Consider the following 18025-nt stretch of genomic DNA (forward strand, 5'->3'; position numbering starts at 1 on the left):
CAACCAGGACTACACAGAAAAACCCTCTCTGTAAAAAAACCAAACCAAACCAAGCCTTTTCCTGTTACTTCAACATTGTTACCTGCTGCCCGGACCCCCATTACTCACCAGACAGGAGCTGGAGCTGTTGAGGGTCAGGCCAGGTCAGTCATTTGCATTGCAGGGGTCTTGGGCCCGCCCACATTTAACTCTCTGGAGCTTTCTGCCAGAGTCAACACTATTGATTTCCTCTTCTGAGAAAGGGTGACTGACTGTACAGCAAGCTTCCTTTGCTTTCGGTTACCTGTTGCCACAGCTAAACTAAATACTGGACCAGTGTCTCCTGCCTTTTCCCATTTCTGGCTCATTTGTTCTGATTCTGGAAATTTCCATCCTTTATTCAAATAAACCCTTTGTGAAAACCAGGTCTCATTTTCACAGAATCGCCAACGGAGTATGATGCACTGTTCCTGCTCCATCTGCATTCTGTCTGGCATCTCTAACTGGCCACCTCGGTTCCTCCCCACCAAACAATGTAGTCTTCACTGTCTGGGCTATTATAGCGGGGATTGAGGATTCAACACTGGCCTTACATTGTCTGTTCAACTAGGCAGACCCCTGGTAATTCTGGACTCACTTTAGCATTTAAGTACTAAAGACTGGTTAATACATGCTGCCTAGAATGAACCATTTTCACAGAAGGGGGGGGGGGGGGGGAAAGAGATGGGCATGCATGCACCAAAGCCAGAGGATGATTTTGGAGTTTCAGGGTTTCTTAGCTGGTCAGGACTAAACCTTAGCACAGAGTGGCCAGCTACCCAGCCCCAGGCACCTTTTCTGTATCTCTACTCAGCACTGGGAATCAAACTGACCAGGCCACCTCAGATCCATGCAGGGGAATACGTACCTCCTGCCCTTTTTTGGCTTTCTGTGCCACGGTCTTGGCTGTCATCTGCCTCCCAAGTGCTGAGATTAAGGTGTGTACTACCACAACCGTCTGGCACCATGGTCCCCTTCAAGACCAGGTCTCAATACTCCCCAAACTAGTGAGATCAATCAGGGTCACATCTACTTCTATAAGAACTCCCATCACGAAAACCCTTGTCTCCGAGAGCTGTAGAATATACATGGTGTTTCTGTGCACCCAGCTGTGCTCCTTAAGACTCCGGACACAACCAGGAACTTTAAACAGAATTTTATTACACAAAGGTTGTCACATAATTGGATTCTTCTCTACTCTGTACAGTTACCCTCGCCCCACAGAAAGGCTGCTGCTGACCCCTCGGCTGGTGACACAAGTGCCACAGTCCTGACCGTAGGGGACGGACCAGCAGGACTGCCTCGGTGACTCACGCTGAAAGCAGGACACTGGTATATGGCTCTTGCACCCAGTATCAGGAATGTACAAATGTCTTTATTCAAAAATACAAAATAAATTATCTGTAGGCATGGACAATGACAGCAGTAAACCATTATGTATTGTCAATGGGAACAGTAACTGACGGTTATAGTGATCAGCCAGCCTTCTCTTCATTTTCTTCAGGGGCTTCTCTGAAGGTTTGGTGAGGAACCTGCCTTGAGCTTCCTGTCACAGTTCATTGGTAAGGGCAAAGCGCTATTCTAGGAATTAGAACATGCCACCTCCCATTCCCCCTCCCATTCCCCCCATGGCGCCCATTCCAGGGTCCTTCTCTTCTTTAGGAATTTCAGTCACTACAGCTTCTGCCGTCGTTAGCAAGGAGGCCACCCCAGCAGCATCCAGTAAAGCAGTTCTTACAACCTAGACAAAAATTGTATAAAATGATTAACTATTGAAAACTACTACATCTTAGAGCAAGCCATGCAATGTTTGAGAAATGCTGAACTACTTACCTTTGTTGGATCAATGATTCCCTTTTCCACCATGTTCACAAATTCTCCGAGCATAGCATCATACCCAACCTCCGAGGAACTCTGCAGAATCTTCTCGACTATCAAAGACCCTTCCACACCTGCGTTCTTAGCAATAGTCATCGCGGGAATTTTGAGTGCTCTTTTAATAATGTCTATACCTACAGAGCAAACACATTTCCACAAATTCATTTGGTTTTCACTTTCTGGGGTTAAGAGCGCTGGCTGTTCTGAGGACCGGATTTGGCCCTGAGCACTAGTGTGTGACTCCAGTTCAGGAGTACAACACCCTCTTCTGGCCTCGGAGAGCACCGCACACACGGCACACAAGACATGCAGCACCCCCCCACAAATAATTAAAGAATACAAAAGCCCAGTCTATGCCAGAGTACCCATTCCAACAACACTACTTTTCAAACAGAAAGATCCACACCACAAACTCATTTGAAAGATAATTTGCTAGCAGATGTTTCTGTGCATTGTAAATATGTACTGTTTCCATTGGTTAATAATAATAAAAGCTGTTCGATCAATAGCCAGGCAGCACAGGGTTAGGCAGACCAATCAGACTCGGCCAAGGGGCAGAGAGAGATGAGAACAGGTGCTCAAGAAACAAGAAGCCAGCAGACCAGCTAAAGCCACAGCTTTACACAGATAACAGAAAAGGGTTAAGTTGTAAGAGTTATAAGCCACACAGTTTGTAATTATTAAGTTACCACGTGGCCGGGAAATGAAAGGCAACCATCTTTACCTATTTTCTGATCCTCATTAGAAGGCTTTAGGGAATCCAAGGCTGGGATGCAGCGAAGCAGGGCGCAGCCCCCTCCTAGCACGATGCCCTCTTCCACAGCTGCTCGGGTGGCATTGAGAGCGTCTGTAACTCTGTCCTTCTTCTCGTTCACCTCAACATCGCTTGTTCCTCCAACCTGAAGAAGAAAGAACTTAGGTTAGCATGACCTTCCCATGCACCGTGACTGTCTGAAGTCATTCTGAAGGCAAGCATGAGCTGGGTATGGTAGCACCGTCAGAATCCCAGCACTCGGGAGACTAAGGTCGCCTCTTCTGAGGAATGGATCCCACTAACAAATCATCCTCTCCAGAATTTCCCACGTAACATCTGCACTCTAGTTTAAGAAAAGGACGCTAGCCAGAAGGCAGTGGCACAAGCCTTTAAATCCCAGACTTTTGAGGCCAGCCTGGCCAGGACTACACAGAAAAAAGGAAAACAGAAAAGGCTAGGCTGGGCTATAGGGCAGTGGTAGATTGCTTGCACTACACAGGACAACGAATAGTCTCAGTCTCAAGCTTCACACCAGTCAGGGACAGATGCCTATTTTAGGCTCTGGAGACACTGGGATATAGCCCAGTGGGTCAAAGGGCTTGCCTTGCAAGTCTGATGACCAGAGTTTAATCCTTGGCATCATGGCTGAACTGTAGATAACCATTCGCTGACCACATGTGCCCTATGGAGTACAGTGTGTGCAGACAGACAGACACAGCTGAGATTTGGGGGATCAAAGTACTTGCTTAGCTACTGCTGGTATGCACCACAGAATCAGAATCAAAGTCACCAGGCTCAAGGCCTAAAGAGCTTCCCTGCCAAGGTTCCAGCCTCACCTTCAACACAGCTACTCCATCTGAGAGCTTTGCGAGCCGCTCGTTCAGCTTCTCCTTTTCATATTCACTAGTGGTGATGTCGAGCTGCTCGGTGATCTCCTGGATGCGTTTCTCAATCTGAGCCTTGTCACCTTTTCCTTTCAAAAGCATGGCGTCATCTTTAGTGACAATGACCTCTCCAACTTTTCCTAAGTCATGGGCTTGAACATCTTCAAGGTTTAGATTCAACCCCTCTTCTCCAAACACCTATAAAGGCAGTGTGCTATTAGTGTCTTCGTGATACGGTTTCTCACTGTACATGACACAGGTATCTGTGAGGAGACACATCTTGAAACACTGCTTTTCGGGGCTGGAGATGGCTCCTCAGCCAAGAGCACCGCTGACTCAGGTGTCATCCCAGCACCCACAATTGTCTGTAACGCAGTCCTACAGGACCAGATGCCGCCTTTTGGTGTGTATACAAAACACCAAGGAAAAAGGGCAGAGGAAAACAATGTTCTCCTTGGTATCAAGGCCACTGGCATCTCGAACAAGGTCTGACTAAAATCACTATTATACAAGCTGAAACTAGCTTTACTTGGATTTTGAGAAGAACTTTTAATCATGCCTATTCTTAGGAAAGACTTGGCAAATAAATGTGACCGTAACCTAACCCTATGTCCCACACAGACACATCTATGGGTGAGGTGAGTATTCTATCATTGGCAGGCTGGAAGCACAAATACCCCAGCGATCCACTTACCGCACCACCAGTAGCAATAGCCATATCTTTAAGCTGGTTCTTCCTGTTGTCCCCAAACCCTGGCGCTTTGACTGCCACAACCTGGAGACCCACTTTCAGCCTGTAAAGAACAGTAACTGTGAGATCCACACTGAAGGGGCGGCTGGGAGAGAACACCCAGTGTGGTCCACGGTGAGCTCTGGCACTATAGGAGTCCTGCTGCTTTTCTCCCGGGCGGATCACCTACTCACACAACTGCTGTCCCTATGCTCCAGACAGCTGGACACCAGTGTTAAAGGACATATGGAGTCAGGTCTCCTGGGAAGCTGTGGGAGGCAGAGGCTGAAGGCGGATGTGAAACTGTCTCAAACCAACCACCAGGCTTATGATGTGTAGAGCACTACAATGCACACCCCTGCCCAAGATACTATGTAGACCAGACAGCAACACAGACCATCATCCGCCCGACCACTCGTCTCTGACCTGTTCAAGACCAGCGTGCTTAGAGCTTCTCCATCAACGTCCTCAGCAATGATGACAAGGGGTTTCCGATGAGCATTGGCAATTTCCAGAGCGGGTACGATGGACTGGACACTAGAAATCTTCTTTTCACTCAACAGAACATAGGCATCTTGGAATTCACATTTCTGACCTATAGAACATCGAGAAGTAAAATCAAATCCTAACAGTACCGAGGAAACTAACAATTTACCCTCACAAAGAGACCAGTAACTCACAGGCTTTCTTCCTCGTCAGTTAGTGAACCATTAACTTTTTTAAATTTAGTTTTACATTTCACCAACCCACTGCCTACAGCTGACAGATACCTTTAAAGTGTACTTTGAAGATTCGTTTACTGACTCACTCTTACCTTTTGATGTGTTAATAAAATACGGGGAAATGTATCCTCTGTCAAACTTCATGCCTTCAATAATCTCTAACTCATCATTCAGGGTTTTCCCATCCTATGGGGGAGAAAAAAAAAATCAGAGTTAGATGAATTTCTTTTTAAAGCTATGGGGACTGAGCATTGGGACTCAGTGATAGAGTTCTTTTTTAACAATTTATTTTTATTTTGTACATATTGGTGTTTAGCCTGTGTGTGTGTCTGTGAGAGTGGTGGTGCCTGTGGAACCGGAGTTACAGACAGTTGTGAGCCGCCATGTGGGTGCTGGGAACTGAGCCTGGGTCCTCTGAAAGAACAGTCAGTGCTCTTAACCACTGAGCCATTTTCCCAGCCCCAGATGAATGAATTTCAATGAAGAAACAACACTTGAACAGGTGACCTTTACAACAGCTCAAGGATTAAGAACACCTGCAGCTGCTGAAGAGGACCTGGTTATGTTCTAAGAACCTACGTGGCGGTTCACACTGCAGTTCCAGATTCTGCTTTTCTTTCGGACTCTGGGGCACCAAGAACACACACGGTGCATACTAGTATCCACAGGACGAGGGCAGAGGAATCTCTCTGAGGTTGAGGCCATGGTTCTGGGCCAGCCAGGGCTAAAGTGAGGCCTTGCTCTACCCTCCCTAATTAGCTAGCTGAAAGCTAATTATTTATTAAATCGGATAGATTCACTGTGGGAGGCAACCCCCCCCAATCCCGACACCAGTAAGCACCACTCATCAGAGAGAGACAAAGGAGTGAATTACTGGCACAAATAAACGCGCACACCCCACTGATGGTGTGGCCAACCCACCACAGCCCACACTCACCTTCACTGTGATGACGCCCTTCCTTCCCACCTTCTTCATTGCATCAGAGATGATGTTTCCAATGTCTTTGTCTCCATTTGCAGAAATTGTAGCAACCTGAAATAACCACATTACTTCAAAATTAAAAGGAAAGATCAGCATTTTCAACCCTCTTCCCCTTTGACCTTCTAAACAGATACTTCTACCCAGAGGGACATTTTACAAGTTAACAGTTTTAATGAAGTACCGGTTAGTTAAGTGGAGCCACAAACTCACTCCATTCTTTGGCACGTCACAAATATATTTACATTAAAGGGGCCGGAGAGACGGCTCAGCGGTCAGGATGACTTACTGTTCAGGTCAGCACCCAGCGTCATTGTGGCCGGCAACTGACTCGAACAGCGTCTTCTATGGGTTCATAATGCCGTGTGGCACACACCCTTAACCCAAGCAAGTGGGAGGCAGAGTCAGGTGGATCTCGGAGTTCGAGGCCAACCTGGTCTACAAAGAGTGTTCCAGGACAGCCTTGGCTACTCTCACTCTCACTCTCTCTCTCTCTCTCTCTCTCTCACACACACACACACACACACCCGTCCTAAAAAACCAAAGAAGATCCAAATTAAAATTAGCTAGACACTCAATTCTTTTCAAACAGGAAATAAAATCCTTACCTGAGCAATTTCTTCAGGGGTTGTCACAGGTTTAGATTGCTTCTTCAGTTCAGCAATCACAGCATCAACAGCCAACATCACACCTAGTTCAATAATGTATGTTACTACAGCGCTTATCATCACGGCATAAGATTCATTTTACCATCTATATGCAAGCTCCGTGTCAGTGCTCTCTAACCGCACCACGTGACACGCATGCACGCGACCACTGTAACGTCACAATCAAGCTGAAAACCATAAGCACTGAAAACCTGATCAAGATGGTGAGTGGTAGCCCACACCTGTAATCCCAACACCCAGGAGGCTTAGGCAGGAGGATTGCTTTTAAGGCCAGCCAGGGAGGGCTAAGAGGAATACCCACCCATTCTTAACAAAAGTGAACAAGATAAAAACTATATATATAGTTTTAAAAAAATCTCAACTGTTTGTGGGCTGGAGAGATGGCTCATTGGTTAACAGTACAGGAGGCTCTTTCAACGGACTGGGAGTTCAATTCCCTGCACCCACATAGCAGTTCAAAAAAAAATTTTTTTTAACCCTAGTTCCAGGGGATCTGGAACCCTTGAAGACACACACGATGGCAAGACACCAAAGCACATAATAATAACAATTAAAAAAAAAATCTTTAAAAAAAAACCCGAAGCCAGGCGCTGGTGGTGCATACCTTTAATCCCAGCACTTGGGAGGCAGAGGCAGGTGGATCTCTGAGTTCGAGGCCAACCTGGTCTACAAGAGCTAGTTCCAGGACAGGCTCCAAAGCTACAGGGAAACCCTGTCTTGAAAAAAACCAAAAAGGACATCTCCACCAAGTGTGTGCAAGCACCAACAACTACAACAAAAAGGACACTATTCCTCTGACAAGTGGGATCCTTTGGATTTCTCACCTCTGTAGGGTCAATGGCATGGCACTCTTACCTCGCCGGATTTCTACTGGGTTAGCCCCTTTGCTGATCTTCTCAAAGCCCTCCTTGGCAATAGAACGTGCCAGAACAGTAGCAGTGGTAGTGCCATCCCCAGCCTCTTCATTTGTGTTATTGGCAACATCTTGAACAAGTTTAGCTCCGATATTTTTGTATTTGTCCTTTAAATCAATTGACTTTGCAACAGTGACCCCATCTTTTGTTACTTTGGGACTTCCCCAGCTCTGTTCAATAATCACTGTTCTTCCCTACAAGGACAGAAAAGCACAGCAATCCTCAATGGTAAGTCTCAAAAGGCCGAGTTAACCAACATTCTTAGGTCTACAGACTATGAAGACAAAAATCCTGGCACTAAGAGATGCCACCTATAAAGCAAGGGAGTACAGATGGCAATCACTAAGTCCCAGAACGTGTCACATCCCTCGTACTTGAGTTTTGCTTATGAAGTTTTTTCCTGTTCATTCAAATACAAAACTTCAAAAATGGCACCAACATTGGCAACTTGGATTTGAGCCGAGTGATTCTGCCTCAAGCTATTTGTGCAGCTCTTTAGATTGCTCTAACATCCATCTAAAATGACCGTGCCCCACATCCAACCACAGATCCCAACCTTTGATCTCAGCACTGATCTGAGTTCAAGCTGGTTTGATCGAAAGGAGTTCCAGGTGAGCTGTGGCTAAAGACCCTGACTCAATAAACAAACAGCAGGTGAGCCAGCACCTGGGAGGTAGAAGGAGCAGGACCAGGAGTTCAAGGAGTTAAGAGGCCAGACTATTGCGATTCTCTCAAAAAACCCCAAACCGAACTTCTAGAACATGAAAATGGCAGAAATCATGAAGCACATCCACGTGTAGTGAAAACAGTTCCGGAGGTGTGGTAGGGACACAGAACAGTGCAGAGGAATCATAGTGACTCGGGCGGCAAAGACGGCTCGGTGGTTAAGACCCAGGTTCAATTCCCAGCACCCACAACAGCTCACAACTGCCTGTAGCTCCGGTTCTGGCCCCTTCACACAGATACACATGCTGGCAAAACACCAAAGACTAGAAAAATAAACCTAAACCCTACGCTAGTGTATTTACTGTACGTATGCTGGAATACTCCAGCACAGTAGGTAAAACCTCACATCTACAACTATGCACGTTCAAGTGTTACTGGACTTTCCCTTCTATATCCTCAACTATTGGGAAAGGATCCAAAATTTAACCCAAGCATGCACACAAGATTAATTACGCCTCACATCTGAAAATCCTCCTCGAACAATACTCTATTACAGTGTGCTGCTCAAAGGCCAACAAATCGGCTGCGGCAGTATTAATGCCACCAACAAAATCCGTTACACCCCAAATCACTAACTACCACGTACCACATGCAAATCAGTTTTTCACAAAACTCGATAACAAAATACTGTCTGATTTGAAGCTACAGACCACTATTCTTTAATAACACGATCTTAAGTACACTGATACCTTTGGCCCCATGGTAACAGCTACAGCGTCGGCTAAAAGGTCTACACCTTGAAGCATTAAGGCTCGAGCATCCGCACCAAATTTTACATCTTTGGCATAGGCCCGAGTGAGATGAGGAGCCAGTGCCCGGGACACTGGTCTCATCTGGCGAAGGACTGTGGGTAGTCGAAGCATTTCTGGGGGAGGGAGAAAAAAAAAGGCAAAGGGTCACTACTAGCTAAGGAGGAACGTGACCACCTGTGGTTCAGAACATGGAGGCTAGCTCTAGATCGGTGTGCTCTAACCACGCCTGGGCCCCATGGCGCTGCAGCTTCAGGACACCGTTTGCAAGCAACGGACCAAGGAGGCCGCCCCCATGCCTGACCTAAAGGACTCGCACACAGCACACGAAACCACTTCTCCAAGGCCACCCACTCAAGCTGCTATCTCGAGTTAATCTTTCACTGCCAAAGCGGCCTTGGGAGCAGATTCACGCCGAAAAAGTGTGTTGGGGGTGGGGGGGAACCAAGCTGGCCTAAGCGAGGCAGGTTCCAAATCAAGTGCACTCTATACAAGCGCTCGTGACGGTGCAAAACCCCGCTCAGCAAAGTGTGGCCAGGTAGCCACCCGGAGCTACCGTAGCACCGCACCGCAGCTAGCAAGGCCGCAAAAATAAAAATTAAAAAAAAAACACCCCAAAACCCAGGATTGCAGCTCGGCCCAGCCGCGCGGCCCCACGTGTCTTCCCGACCAGGCGTCCCAGGCAAGGTCAAAGTGAAGGCACCGGATCCCCGCAGGAGGAGACGAGAAGGGACCGCGACCCCCCTCCCACAGAGTCCTGCAGTGCGCCAGGCGCAAGTGGCACCCGACGGCCCGAGCGGCTCCCGCCCGGGCCCGTCCTCGCTCCCGCGCTTGGCCCGGATCGCGTGGTGCCCGCCGCACGTGATGAACCCAGCGTGGCCCCGCCGGGCCCGGACGGGCGAGCCGAGTCCCCGGGGTTCGCTGCCAGCCCCGTCCCCCTCGTCCGCTGTGCTCGGCCACGGAACCGCCGAGCGCCCGGACCGCCGTGCACGCAGGGCTCGCGTACCTGCGGGGCGTCGGCGGGAGCGCACGAGGCGAAGCAGGCCGTCAGCGGCGAGTGAGGGACCGAGCGCCGGGCGCGCACCGCAATGAGCCCGAGTCCCCTCCCTCCGCGGCCCCGCCCCGCCCCCGTGGTCCCGCGTGCGCGCGCCCGCCCGGGCCCCGCAATCGGCATGCGGCGCGCGCGCGCACGCCCTCCCTACCCGAGCAGCCTCGGCCCCACCGCCGGACGCTCGTTCCGGGGCCCGGCTCCGTTCGAGAACCTTCCGGAGCGGCGCCGCGCTTCCCGGGGGGCGGTGGGGGTGCGGGTCGAGGGTCACGGGGCGTCACTTCCGGGAGGAGGGAGGGCGCCGGGCCTCGGCTCTCACCCCGGAGGGCGGCCTGGAAAAGCCTAGAAAGTGCGGCCCCTTTCCTTCCGCCTCCGGCCGCCCCCCCCGCCGGCCGCCGTGCGCGCCGCCCTCGCCGCCAATCGGCGCGCGCGCTGCCGTGGCCGCCCTCTCGCGCGCGCTCGGGGGGGCTGGGTGCGCCTGCGCGCGGCGGGGCCTTTTTTTCACGTGTCCCCTGCCGGCCCGCGGGACTCTCCTTGCAGCGGCGGCCTGAGCGCAGAGTCCGAGCGGCGGAGGCGGCGGCGCGAGACATGGTGAGTGTCCCCCGGGCTGACCGGGATCCGCGTCGGCCTGCGACCCACGGCGTGTCCCGTGTGCCCCGGGTGCCGCTCTAGCACCGGCAAGACAGGGAGACCCCGTGGTGTCCAGTGTCCAGCCCGGCTCCAGAGCGAGGCCTGCCCGACGCCTTCCTCCACCGTGGCTGCTTTGCACGCACGTGTGTGCTGCAGGCGTCCCCGGGCGGGGGGCGGGGGGTGGGAACCCGGGCGCACACTCGGTAGCCCACCTGCCCTGGCAGGCCCTAAGCGGATGTATGCTGTGTTGGAGATTCTATAATCCTAGCTTAAAAGTGGATACTTTTCCCCCCACCTTACTGGAATTAAAAAAAGACAACTAAAGAAGGAAAACGTTTGACCTTGGAGTTGACCAAGGTTGTGGTCTAAGGTCGTGCGGTTGCTGATGAGCCAAGATGACCCCTCACCCACACACACGCACGGTAGACAGGGAATGGAGATTGCATTTGGCTTGTATAGCGTGCAGCATTCAAGAATATTCCTAAAGGCACACCCGGGTTTTCTTGTCCGTTTGGGACGCTTTGACCTGGTAGCTGTTAAGGCTTGCTGGGGTCTTAACTGTGTTCCGACACTTGGAACGTAATTGCAGTCCATTTGAACACGCTTTTCTCTTCCCCAGGCTGGACAGGCTTTCCGAAAGTTTCTCCCGCTCTTTGACAGAGTCTTGGTTGAAAGGAGTGCCGCCGAAACGGTGACCAAAGGTGGCATCATGCTTCCAGAAAAGTCGCAAGGGAAAGTACTGCAAGCAACGGTAGTGGCTGTGGGATCAGGCGCGAAAGGAAAGGTAACTTGGAGCGGCTCCAGCGGTGCGGAGTTTTATGTGTGGTGTGGAAGAAAGGGAATAGTAACCCCTGGTTGTCAGAAGTGGCTTTTTAAATAGCAGGTGCTGTTTTTCAGTTTACAAGGAATCTCATATTAAAGAAAATGATTGCGGAATTGTTTTATTTTTCTAAGGAGTGGAGAGGGGCTGTAAAAAAAGGCAGAAAGTACACACGGGTATTTTTCTGGTGTTTGTGTGAGAGAGGGAGAGAGTATGCACGTGTCTTCTGGCTAGCAGAGTCTGGTGTGCAGCCCTCAGAATGGTGGGGTTACAGCCTTTTTGCTAGTGTTGGGATTCCCTGCTTGGGTTCCCACACTACCATAGCAAGCCGGTTTACCTGCTGAGCTACCTCTGCAGTGCCACACACTCCAGAGATTAAAACATGCCTGCCATGATGGTGGCTCCTGACTTGTGGCCCTCTTACTTTGGAGGCCAAGGCAGGGTTGTAGAGCCTTCTGGGCCAGCAGGAAGTTCAGGGTGATACCATGTCTCAAAAAATAAGAAAGGGTAAAAAAAAAAACTTGCGAAGTGAATTGCTTTCGGTAGTTATTTTGTAACCTAGTCACACTGTAAATAGACAAAAGATCATGCAGTTAGAAAAAACCCTGGGGCCTTCTCAGAATTGAAAGAGGTATTGGACTATAATTCTGGCCCTGGTGGGAGCGTATGCTGTGGTAGAAGGATCCAGAATTAATGACCAGTCAAGGCTGCACAGACCTTGTCCCTCCTCTCCCCTCCCCCCAAACAAAGGGTGAAATGGCAGGGTTGGGGGCTGACTGTTGAGTTAACTCAGGCCCTGAAACCGCTGGTGGCCTTCCTTGGCACACTCGAGAAGGGCGAGGGAAATACTCTGGGGTCTCCGCTTAACCTCTGGAGCATGCTGCTTTGGTCTCTGACAGAGTCCATGCCTTGACAACAAGGACATTAAATGAATGTGTATTAAATAAAATAAATACCGGATTTTTGTTCATTGGAAGAAGTCATACATGCCCATTTACTATTTGGTGTTCAAAGCTGCTTTGCTTCACATGGTCTGTGGGATGTGTTAATATTTAACAATTGAAAAGTTAGCCAACTATAGCTATTCAGTGAAATGTGGTTTTAGTGTAAGCCAGTGTGCTTATTTCATATTGAAACTGCAGCCATGCTTATATTGTGACCGTCTGCGTCTAATTTAAATAATATCGTTTAACCACTAACTAGGTAAGTCTGAGCGAACACATTACAGTCAGGGATTTAAGTTGTCTTGGAGAGCTGAGTGTGGTCGGTGCGTGCCTATAATTAGCAACAGCAAAAAAGCTGAGGCAGGGGGCTGCTGGTGTACGTGATGTAACAGAAAGGTCCCCGTCTACCTAGTGACCAAGATGCCTTTGCCTGTTTCTGTTTTCTCAAGGGTGGAGAGATTCAACCAGTCAGCGTGAAGGTTGGAGACAAAGTTCTTCTCCCAGAGTACGGAGGCACCAAAGTGGTTCTAGACGACAAGGTGAGCAAAGCCCTGATTTCCAATCCGTTGTGCGCGGTTGCTTTTCCTGTCTTAACCGGTGGTTTCTTTTTTCTGCAGGATTATTTCTTGTTTAGAGATGGTGACATTCTTGGGAAGTACGTGGACTGATCACGAGAAGCCGCCCATTCCGCCGACGTTCTGAGCTCCGCATCATGTAAATAATTTCCGTGCCTCCTTTTATAATAAACTGATGGTGCCCTGCACTGATGACATCATCGTTGTCTGCAGTTTAGTGTCGCTGTGCTGTTGTGGCCCTTTCCAAATAAAATTATATAAACGAATGCAGTCTTTAGTCATCTGAGGGATAAGGTTTTCCTCGGTGGACGAGTTTGGCGTTATTACATAGACGGGTGATACTAAAACCATGGGCTAGATGGGTAGTCATGGCGCGCGCCTTTAGCCCCAGCACTCGGGGGGCAGAGGCAGGCAGATCTCTGTGAGTTCGAGAACAGCCACCAAAGCTACAGAGAAACCCTGTCTTGAAAAACAAGGAAAAACAAAACAACCCTGGGCTAATACTTAGGCCCTGTCTTAGTTTGCTTTCTATTGCTGTGATAAACTACTGACCAAAAGCAACTTGGGGTGGAAAGGGTTTATTTCAGCTTCAAGTTCGCAGTTCATAGAGGGAGTTCTGGGCAGGAGCTGAAGCAGAGATCAAGGAGGAATGTTACTGGCTTGCTCCAGTTCTCAGCCTGCTTTCTTACAGGGCCCAGGGGTGGTACCACCAGAGTGGACTGGCCTTCCCATGACACTCATTGAGATATAATGCACAGTAGACCTGTAGAACAATCTAGTGAAGGCAACTTCCCAGTTCCAGTTCTCTCAGGTGACGCTACCTGCATGACATTGACAAAAGCTAGCAACATTGTGAAACACCCAAAACCTGTGCTACAGATCCTCTGTTACAGAGTGCGCCGTTCTTAGCCTCTGTCTTCATTTTTTGTTTCCTCAGCGAATTTCCAAAACTCACACCAAAATTTGTTAGATTTGTTTTGGCAAAAAGTCAGCAGAGGAAGCGGTTAAAAGCTATGACTGTTCTACCAGAGGTCCCAGATTCGGTTCAGAGAACCTGGTGGTATCCCATTTCAGGGGATCCAGCCCCCCTGACCCTTCTGCCCTCTTCAGTGCATGTCCAAGGCGCACTAACAAGCAGCGTTCAGGAAATAAGTTTTGAGAATCCAATACAATCTGGTCAGTGGTGGCGCACGCCTTTAATCTCGGCACACGGGAGGGAGAGGCAGGTGGATCTCTGAGTTGTCTGCAGCAAGACAGCTGTTACACACAGACACTCTTGTCTCGAAAAACCAAGGTAATTACAAAATGCTTTCTTGTGGTCTCCACCACTGAGTACCAATCCTCCCAATGTTTCTTTGTGGTTCCCAGGTGTGTGACATCCCTCCTGTGTGCTAGGGAAGCTCTCCACCCTAAGGTCAACCTCTAGCATTCCCTAGTTTGAATGCAGTTGGTTTCAGCACCAAGGTGGAAAGTGACCACAACCCCCACCCACAAAGTAGTGTGTGCTTTCAGTATGTGTGTGAGTGGACACTTACATGTTTACTGCTTTTGATGTCCAAGGCTTAACTATTAAATTTAGACACAAAGTATATGGGGACTGGTTAAGCACTGACTGTTCCAGAGGGCCCGTGTTCAATTCCCAGCACCCACATGGCAGCTCACAATTGACTAATTCCAGCTCCAGAGGACCTGACACCCTCACACAAGCGTATATGCAGGCAAAATAAACTCCTAAAAAAATTAGTTCTTAGAGTATGCAATTGGGTTACCAATGTTTATACTCTATTTCAGGTGTAGCTTATAATGTACTTGTAAATTTACCTTGTTAGCACAGTCCTAGCTGGCTTGGAACTTGCTGTGTAGACCAGGTGGGACCTGAGTCAGCGCTGCATTGTGTTTGAGGGCTAAGGTTAAAGCTGTGTGTTGTTATGTCTAGCTGCCTAGGTTTTTTTTTTTTTTTTTTGCTTTGTTTTGCTTTAAATCTTCTCTTTTTATTTTCCTCTTGGAAAAAAAGATAAACAGCATTTCAATCTAGAACACTGGCCGCTTTCTCAGTGCCCTGTTCTTTCAAGTGGTTGGTTCGTTATGCAGACTAGCTAGGTCCCGCTGCCTCGGCCTGCTTGAGTGCTTGGGTTGTAGGTGTAACACACCCGGCTCAACCTGAACTCTGACAGCGTTCTTTCTCCCATCCAAGTACAAACCAGGCCCGACCCTGCTTAGCTTCCCAGGTCGGAGATCGGGCGCGGTCAGGGTGGTATGGCCGTAGATGACAGTGTTCTTTCTCTGGTACCAATATAGTCACTCAGAATTGTTTCTTTACCAATGACACTACGTCAGGTATCACGAGGGGCCCAGTGCTTCTAATAAGGAGTGACTGGGGCCTTGGCGGTTTAAGTATATGAATTCTAAGTTTTAGAACTAACCCGTGGATCTCAAAACATTTACTAACAGCATTGAGCTGTAGTAGGAAAGCTTTGATCCCGGCTGGACTCCCGATATCTATAGTTACTAGCCACCACCTTGAACAAATCACACCTAAGTCAGTTTTTGCTTTGTGATAAGCTTTATCTTTCAGTTTGTGAATATCCGGGAGAGGACAGTCAGGTTTTTGGCTGTGACCTCTCCCTTACCATCCGGCCTAGCAAACCCCAGCAGTCCTGTTTCAGCTCCACAGTGCCCGTCATGCCCGTCATGCCCGGCTGGGGATTTAAGTTCAGGTCCTCAGGCTTGCAGGCCAAAGCACTCCCAGCTCCTGGTTTATTGTGAGACTTTTATTTTAAAACTCTGGCCCAGGCTTGCTCAAACTCAGCAGCCCTCTGCCTCTGCCTCCCAAGTGCTGGAATTACAGGCTTGCACCACCATGTCTGGCTCCAGATGCTTTAAATCTTATTTTCAAAATCTCTTGCGAAATTGCCCAGTTTGGCCTTCAACATGTCATCTGCATCCTTCTCTGAGTGACAGATCACAGGCATGTGCTTTGGTGCTTGGCTATTGCTGTTTGTTTTTTTTAATTGTTTTCATATTTAGTTTGTGTATGTGTTTGTGCCGTAGTGCTCATGGGGAGGTCAGAGGACAACTTCAGAGAGTTGAGTCTCCTAACAAGTGGGTTCTAGAGATGGAACTCTGGTCGTCTGGCTTGGTAGCAAGAGAGTTTTACCTGCTGAGCCACTTCACCAGAACCTACTGGTGTTTTAAGTCATCGTGTTTAGGTAAAATTGTATGGATTAGTGGGTAATTGATACTTTCTAAGAGGAAAGATGTGATCAGAAGAGACAAGTCATAGCAATACTATGAGTATTGCTCATACTCATAGTACTAACAGGAGTACTATTTCTCTTTTCAATAGGGTACATAAGGGGCTGGAGAGATGGCTCAGTGGTTAAGAGCACTGACTGCTCTTCCAGAGGACCTGAGTTCAATTCCCAGCAACCACATGGTGACTCACAACCATCTGTAATGAGATCTGGTGCCCTTTTCTGGCGTGCGGCCATATATGGAGGCAGAATGTTGTATACATAATAAATAAATAAATCTTTAAAAAAAATAATAGGGTACATAATATAGTGTGTTCTAGGGTTTTTGTTGCTGTTGTTGTTGTTCTCAAGACAGGGTTTCTGTGTGTAACAGCCCTGGCTGTCCTGGAATTTTGTAGACCAGGCTGGCTTCAAATTCAGAGATCTGCCTGCCACTGTCTCCCAAGTGCTGGGATTAAGGTGTGCGCCACCACCACCCGGCTGTTTTAGTTCTTTTTTGTTGTTGTTTGGTTATTTGGGTTTTTTGTTGTTGTTGTTGTTTGTTTGTAGCCAGGGCTGTCCTAGAACTTGCTATGTACACCAGGCTGACCTCAAACTCACAAGGTATGAAATCCACATGCCTCTGCCTCCCAAGTTGTCAAGTTAAAGGCTTGTGCTAGCACACCAGGCCAGTCTTTAAATGGTAGTTTAGTTTCATAATACTGTTTCTGAGTTCGTCTCTCATTTTACCAGCTTTATGTTACCACTGCTTAAAACAGTGATTGGCATGTGTTTTAAAATGGCTTTAGGATGCCAGGCAGTGGTGGCACACGCCTTTAAACCAGCACTCAGGAGGCAGAGGCAGGAGGATCTCTGTGAGTTCGAGACCAGCCTGGTCTACAAGAGCTAGTTCCAGGACAGGTTTCAAAGACACAGAGAAAACAAACAAACAAAAAAGATGTTAGGGACTGGAGAGATGGCCTAATGGTCAGGAGTGCTTGCTGTTTTTATGGAGGACCTAGAATTAGTTTGTTGTTGGCTGATTTTTTTACTTGTTTGTGGGGCCCACCACCCAGCTCCCAAATAAACACACACACACACACACACACACACACACACACACACACACACACACACTGAGGCTGTTATTACTTATGAATGCCCAGCCTTGGCTTGTTTCTTGCCAGCTTGACTTAAATTGTCTTGTCCACCTTTTACCTCTGGGCTTTTACCTTTCTCTGTTCTATATACCTTCTTTTCCTTCTTATGCTGTGATTGGTGTATTCCTGGGTGACTGGGCCCTGGTGCCCTCTCCCTTTTCTCGCTTCTCCCCTTCTAGTCTCTTTGCATTTCAGCCCCACTCATTTCTCTCTTCTGCCTAGCTATTGGCCACTCAGTTCTTTATTAGACCAATCAGGTGATTTAGGCAGGCAAAGTAACACTGCTTCGCAGAGTTAAACAAATGTAGCAGAAAATTGCAACACATCTTTGTCTCATAAAGCAAATATTCCACAGCAAAAAGGAATGTCACGGATCTTAAACTAATATTCCACAACATCCTCAGACACAGCATACACATGAACATATGCAACACACATTCATGTGTGCAGCCAAAATATTCATACATAAAAAATACTGTGGTGGGAAACTGGAAGAGCCATTGCCCCTGGTGCTTACTCCAGAGTGATGGTCACTTAAGTAACCTTGTAGATAATCTCTGATTGTTAGCTGAGATTTTCGGAGTTGCTCTTTT

General features: G+C 48.4%; 2 protein-coding genes across 2 annotated transcripts; one reads left to right on the top strand and one right to left on the bottom strand.

Annotated features, from left to right (window-relative positions):
- Nucleotides 1–1158: 1158 nt before the first annotated feature.
- Nucleotides 1159–10166, bottom strand: Hspd1 (heat shock protein family D (Hsp60) member 1). The gene is made up of 12 exons (XM_087902370.1): nucleotides 10029–10166; nucleotides 8963–9138; nucleotides 7489–7741; nucleotides 6574–6656; nucleotides 5924–6019; nucleotides 5079–5172; nucleotides 4691–4859; nucleotides 4229–4328; nucleotides 3487–3732; nucleotides 2621–2795; nucleotides 1852–2030; nucleotides 1159–1759 (listed from the first exon to the last, which is right to left on the bottom strand). Exons 2-12 carry the CDS (start codon nucleotides 9134–9136, stop codon nucleotides 1607–1609), a joined length of 1722 nt encoding a protein of 573 aa, XP_087758496.1. The 5' UTR covers nucleotides 9137–9138; nucleotides 10029–10166; the 3' UTR covers nucleotides 1159–1606.
- Nucleotides 9261–13305, top strand: Hspe1 (heat shock protein family E (Hsp10) member 1). Its single transcript, XM_087902368.1, has 6 exons — nucleotides 9261–9393; nucleotides 9776–9970; nucleotides 10018–10661; nucleotides 11320–11484; nucleotides 12914–13003; nucleotides 13082–13305. Exons 1-6 carry the CDS (start codon nucleotides 9261–9263, stop codon nucleotides 13130–13132), a joined length of 1278 nt encoding a protein of 425 aa, XP_087758494.1. The 3' UTR covers nucleotides 13133–13305.
- Nucleotides 13306–18025: the final 4720 nt, after the last annotated feature.

The sequence above is a fragment of the Myodes glareolus genome, chromosome 27 (assembly GCF_982192425.1).
Source record: "Myodes glareolus chromosome 27, mMyoGla1.1, whole genome shotgun sequence".
NCBI classification, from domain to species: domain Eukaryota; kingdom Metazoa; phylum Chordata; class Mammalia; order Rodentia; family Cricetidae; genus Myodes; species Myodes glareolus.

Bases quoted from the DNA above. Each gene is read 5' to 3' on its own strand.
- Hspd1 (XM_087902370.1), bottom strand. From the start codon at position 9,136: ATGCTTCGACTACCCACAGTCCTTCGCCAGATGAGACCAGTGTCCCGG. The intron at 7,742-8,962 runs GTATCAGTGTAC...CTGTCCTTGTAG, and splicing joins CTGTTACCATGGGGCCAAAG to GGAAGAACAGTGATTATTGA. The intron at 6,020-6,573 runs GTAAGGATTTTA...TGGTTATTTCAG, and splicing joins CCCCTGAAGAAATTGCTCAG to GTTGCTACAATTTCTGCAAA.
- Hspe1 (XM_087902368.1), top strand. From the start codon at position 9,261: ATGGCGCTGCAGCTTCAGGACACCGTTTGCAAGCAACGGACCAAGGAG. The intron at 9,394-9,775 runs GTTAATCTTTCA...CCCCTCCCACAG, and splicing joins CACTCAAGCTGCTATCTCGA to AGTCCTGCAGTGCGCCAGGC. The intron at 11,485-12,913 runs GTAACTTGGAGC...TGTTTTCTCAAG, and splicing joins GATCAGGCGCGAAAGGAAAG to GGTGGAGAGATTCAACCAGT.